The following is a 6,006-nucleotide window of genomic DNA, read 5'->3' on the forward strand; positions in this document are numbered from 1 at the left end:
TGTTACTTAATGAAGAAAATGATGCATCCCTCAAACAGGAATGTAAATTGTTAAGTAATCGTCCAAAGCCTCGCTGTTAAATCGTAATAATAACAACATTAGCTGTTTTTATTAAGGCCACCGTGCACGCTAAGTAGACCTTGAATCGAAGCATGACTGTTGCAATGCATCAATCAACGCCAATAAATGTCATCGGCTGGTGCAATACAATCGGGAAGGGTGCAGTTGTATGATAAAACAAAACTTCGTGCGATGACTGCAACGGAATGCAACATTTTGATCGTACAATATTATGAAGAAGTAGATCAATCGTGACGATATCGATCTTTATTATTTTTTGCGACAACAGTTTATTCGGAGATAATATTTAATTCAAAGCTGACTAAAGTGATTCGATGTGTGTTTCGAAAAGTGTTAAGAATACAATAATTAATTGAGTAGCATTAAATACTTATTTTTTTCTCGGAGAATAGCTTTGATCTATTCTCTGGTCGGAAGTACAAAAGTGTACGGGAAAAGACTCTGGCTTTGATCCAACGCTTGAGCGACGTAACTGATTCTGTTTGTGGAACAGGCAAACTATCAGTAAATAAATAAAGATCTAAAGTTTCAGCGATTATTCTATCAGCATGCTTCGTGCAAGTCGTTGCTTTTATTCATAAGACACTCTTCGCGGTAAGATTAGTAAGGCAACATAGGGGAAGTATGTCGTGAAATAAGAAATCGACATATTCCTGCGAAATAATATGCCAAAGCAGCGATCTTAGTAAATAACACGCTATTTATCAAATACTATTATTATTCATGAATTTTCATTATCGCTGTACCCTACGGTCGAGGTTTCTATGTCCCACATAGAGTATACATTCTCCCTCGTTCGATTATAGATTAAAGATAAAACTTGACGAGTGATGTTCTTTTATTGACGGCTTGTACAGAACAGAAATGATATTTCATTTTCGGATACTAGATTTAAACTAGGACTCAGAAGTTATTCTCTGAAGTGATTATCTGATATTTTGGAACACTAATTTAAACACATGCTATCATTATTTACTGCTATATGAAAAAAATGTTCGTATTTATACAAAAGTTCTTGTAAATTAATTACATAATACAAATAAACTTGCAATTGTATCGTAATTCGTTAATATGTATAATATTGTTTTCATGAGGTCAGAAATTATATCATTGTGATTACGTTAGTCATAATGAACTATAATAATTAAAATTTGATAGCATAAGTTAATAAATAGAGAATAATGAAAAAAGGTATTATTAAAGGTATTACGATTTGAGTTGTAATTCCGTCTGAGAAAGCTTTAGATACATGACATTCGAGCAGAAAAGATGTTCATTTTTGCGATAATTATACAGTAGACATTCGAGTTTTTATCTCTTTGATGTACGTAGTTTGGATGTCGTGTAACAAAGAAAGAAAAAGAAACAGAAGTCTCAAAAAATTGTAATATCCGTAACATAAAAAAAAATCACTGTTGTGAAAGGCTTATATAGTGTATATTTTTATTTCAGCAAGATATAATATTTTCTTTTTCTATCTCTTAATTCTTGTTTTCAAATTGTTATTGCTCTTATGTCGCTGTCAAACACAAAAATTAGTTATTCCAGTTTATCTCTTTTTTATTTTATTATAATTATCTATATATTTAGAGATAAAAATATCTCAACATATAAATGTTGGATTTGAATCTGTTGCTAAGTCGAATTTATGATTATAGATGTAAAGGAAATGTAACATCCTGGAAGAAATATATGTTAAATGTGCTAATAAAATTATATAAAATATAGAAATGACTGCACATTATAAATCTCCAGAAGTGACCATTATCTTGAGCAGGGAAGAAATTTATAAGAGATATCAAGATACTGCAATGATCATATTTAAAGTAAGAAAAACCAAACTAATTGAATTTTATTGATGAATTTCTAAATAAAAAATTTTTACATTACAGGAGCAACAAAATAGAAAGAAAGAAGTCATCAGTTACCTGAGTTTTGGAAATAGCCGCAGGACAATAGAATATAGTAATAATGGAAATCATCCTGTTATTATACGTAAGCCTGCAGGTTCTGCGATTACACAGAATACTCATTCATCTTCACAGATGTCAAGAGCACATCATAAGCCAGATGAAAAATGTATAATAAATTAATGAGTAGAAAATATTATAACCATTTGTTCAATAAATTTAGTTATTTGTATTAACATCAAGATTTTAATTCTTTTAAAATATTTTATATAACAGAAACAAGCATAATAAATTTCACTTACTAAGAATGAGCGGGTACTCAGAAAGTTCAAGTCGAATTTAATTCAAATATTCATTTTCAGATCATTTTTAGAATATTTAAAAATGTTGAGTACTTACATATTCTTATATTATGTATGTAAAATAAATTTACCATTATATATAAGCAATAAAGTAATATATAAATAGTGTACATAATATTCTGCAATAATTGCAGAAATGTTTACATTTTATCATTTAATGATGTGTTCGTCATGTGTATCATTAAATAATCTGTTCTTCAATAAGTGTTACGACATGATCATGATTAGATGCAGAAAATTATCTGGATAACTTAAATGCTCTGACATCCATTGAAGTGGTGTCTCTAACGGTGGTACAATGCCATGAGTGCGTACTGCAACTGTAAAATTAATTAATCAGTTTTAATGTTCCTAAATAAGTAAAAATATGTATATACATATGATTTGTAGAAAAAAATTAACATAATATACATAATATACATACATACATATAAATAACATTACGTACTATTTTCTTGATCTGGAAACACTTCATTTAACAATTGTTTCAATGTTTTTCTTTGGCCTTCTTCGTTCATTGGCTTTACGAGTTTCTGTATGTATTTATCTTCACTTGTATAACATCGAAAAGGTATATACTTGAATCCTTCTTCAGTGTTAGTTTCCATAAGTCTACCATTTACAGACCAAAACTGATCAAACTTATCGTTCATAATACCATTCCACAACTGTGTGTGATCCTTTTTCTGCATACTAGAAACAATTTGGCCTCTGTGCTTCAGAACATCAGCTTCTTTTATGCAAGAAAGGAAGTGTGCTTCTACAATTTCTCTAAAATTCATAAATAAGATTTTTATTATCCACATATTGGATAAATAAGCAGCCTGTGCTAGTATTGAATAAAACGTATTACGTACTTATTTTGACAATGCATTAAAACATTTTCTGGAAACTTATCAAAGTGGACAACAATATTCCAAGGTAATTGAATATCGTTAAAATAAATATCCAATAATACACCGATCGGATAATGCCACTTTAATGGAATTCCATTAAATTCTAGCCACATCTCGTGCTCTTGTTTAGTATCACTTTGTATATGCCGTATGAAATGCTTCCGCACCTATGTAATATAGACAGAAACAACAATATTAAAATAAAATTTTATAAGTTTAACTGATTTAATTAGTCAAAAGCAAAAATATAAAATATTTTGTATTAACTTATTTAATTTAGTTTATTCGTATATAATAATGTAATATGCAAATTATAAGTTTCTAATAAATTGTATTGCGAAAGTTCTTTACCTTTTCTGTACACAGTGGAAAGTAACTTAACCTGGGTAACATTAGATATAATGGATCCGGTGCTTGTAATTCACAGGTTTCTTCAGAATCAAGAGTAAAACAAACTGGAATTTTTCCATCCCATATTTCTCGAAGTACTTCTCGATCGTTTGCCATTGTACTCAAATTTTGAACGCTTTTACTGTACACATTTGCTAGCTAGAACTCCGTTTTTACAGCTACAATCTATACAAATCTATAACAGCAGTAAATGAAAATGTTCACTCTCTTTCTCTCTCTCTCTCTCGAAACTTGAAGATAATGTCGCCATCTAGTGACAAATATCACGTTTTTAAAATTCTGCTAATATCATCTAACGATAAATGTGAAAACAGCATTATATGTACCAATAAGGACTTGGTGCTGGAAATAAAAATAATTATGTTGAAATATACACCAAAAAATTGTTCTTTAATTGCTCCTTTCGTAATTACTTTTATTCCCAGCGCCAACTCCTTCTTAGTGATATATTATCAATTGTCGGTAAGATAAAAAGGAATCTTACCGTCTCAGTTATTATGAATTGTCAAGCGCATCTATTCGTATGTAGAATGCACTTTGCGATTATTTTGCATGTATTTTATTCGGACTAAACAAAATAAGTGCGAGTTTGTGTTGAGAATATCGATTAAAGTGACGGTAGATTGCCAGAATGTATATATCGTGAATATTATGTACCAATATTTACAATTAAAGACGTTTCGTCGATTATTAAATCATCGATTGAAATAGGTTATATTTCGAGTGAGTATGGATCGATTTTGATACCGCAAACACGCAAAATAATCACTACGCTTAAGAACATCGTAGTGCAATGTACTTTTTATTAGACGTAACGTATTGAATATTCAGTTTTGTACTTCTGTGATTGCTAAGATAGTCGTCATTCATCTCGCTCGCTCTGTGTTTATGTAGTGTTGACTGTCAAATGATTAAGATAATATAATTATATGTATATTTTGTATTTGCGGCATTTGCGAATTTGTGATATAAATCTGTGATTTTTGCTTGACAAACTGCGTGATCGCCAAAACAGTCATCTTTTACATTGTTTACTCAAAGTACATGTCAATCGAATAGTTCCTTTTGATACATTCCGATGACGAGTGATGGCACTCACTGTTCCGATAAATAGGAACATTCAGCGCTGTATACGTCATCTTTCGGTCACTATACAATCTATTGACAGTCTGTCACGGTTCGTTAACTCGAAACACGAATGTGAATGCTCCGTGATTAACCGCGATTAATCGCGGTTAACCGTGATTTAAACTTTCAAAGTGCGTAATAAGTGCGAGTTTTTGTCGGGAGTGTCGATTAAAGCGACGGGTGATTGTCAGAATGTATTACCGCGTACGTGACTTATTGCGACTGCCAGTATTTCACCAACCGCTGACGCGGGAAAGCGAATTTAAATTGCTGTAGTTCAGTAAGTACAAATTTTCATGCCATAGGCATGCGAAAATGACCACTATGTTTGCTTAAAACAATCAAAGCGCCATGTTCATTAGCGCCATGTATATTGAAAAATCAGTTTGTCGGAATTTTTGTCGAGTAAAACATTGTCGCGTACGTGTCCGTATCTGTTGATTTCGATCGTCGAAATAGTTTCGCTCTGAGTGCGCGTAATGTCGACCGCTGTATGTTGTGATATTCTGTGCTACGAATATGTGCGTGGACGCGACGTGATACGAAATGAGTTTTATATATATCTCACGTTTGCGTTTCGTATATCACAATTTATGATGTGATTTTCGACATTGTTTTGAAAGTGAAGTGCGCGAGTGTAACAAAGTGCTAGTGGAGTTCCAGGAATTCATCCATTCATCCATTCTTCTCTTAGAGCTGATGCAATGAAAATACCATGGCAGAATCTGCAGCGGATGGAGTAGACTACAACCCATACAACAATTCGACGTTCGATGGATGTCTATAGGACGTCCCACTCGACATGTACGGACGTCCAGATGACGTACCAGACATGTTCCGAGAACGTTCAGTAGATGTCATTTGTACGTACAATGTACCGCCCTTAAACGTCCTCTGTACGTCCTTAGTACATCCTTTGTACATCTTTAGGACGCCGTCGTATGTCGTTGGTACGTCGTTAGTACGTCATTATCGTGACATTACTACGTCTTCTATACGTCCTTAGTACGTTATTGTTGTATTTTATTTAGTAAAATATATTTTCATGTCAGTAAAAATAGTGTAATTAAAAGTAAACAAATATTTTATAATAATGACAAAAACAAAATTAAAACGCGCATATTTGTTTACATTTTATACTATTTTTACTGACATAAATCCTTTTTCAAAAAAAAACGTCCGTAAGAAATCCATTATGTTACGTTGCAACGATGCACT

At 32.0% G+C, this 6,006-nt stretch overlaps 2 protein-coding genes across 4 annotated transcripts in view; one reads left to right on the forward strand and one right to left on the reverse strand.

The window, feature by feature from the left end:
* Positions 1-312: 312 nt before the first annotated feature.
* Positions 313-3,882, reverse strand: Atg5 (autophagy protein 5). Of its 2 annotated transcripts, none has more exons than XM_067355968.1 (4): positions 3,601-3,882; positions 3,211-3,416; positions 2,782-3,124; positions 313-2,673 (listed from the first exon to the last, which is right to left on the reverse strand). In XM_067355968.1, exons 1-3 carry the CDS (start codon positions 3,754-3,756, stop codon positions 2,794-2,796), a joined length of 693 nt encoding a protein of 230 aa, XP_067212069.1. In that variant the 5' UTR covers positions 3,757-3,882; the 3' UTR covers positions 313-2,673; positions 2,782-2,793. The 2 variants fall into 2 exon arrangements, with proteins under 2 accessions (XP_067212069.1, XP_012219018.1); XM_012363595.2 differs by having other exon boundaries at positions 902-2,673; positions 2,802-3,124; positions 3,601-3,879.
* Positions 3,883-4,810: 928 nt separating this feature from the next.
* The window catches only part of LOC105670704 (short-chain dehydrogenase/reductase family 16C member 6-like), a 78,204-nt gene continuing 77,008 nt past the window's right edge, over positions 4,811-6,006 (forward strand). The window contains exon 1 of one of the 2 annotated variants that reach the window (XM_067347676.1): positions 4,811-5,651. The gene's annotated coding sequence lies outside the window, so the exon portion shown is untranslated. The remainder of the gene's footprint in view (positions 5,652-6,006) is intronic. The other variant, XM_067347677.1, reaches the window with a different exon arrangement.

Source organism: Linepithema humile, chromosome 1, assembly GCF_040581485.1.
Source record: "Linepithema humile isolate Giens D197 chromosome 1, Lhum_UNIL_v1.0, whole genome shotgun sequence".
NCBI lineage: Eukaryota > Metazoa > Arthropoda > Insecta > Hymenoptera > Formicidae > Linepithema > Linepithema humile.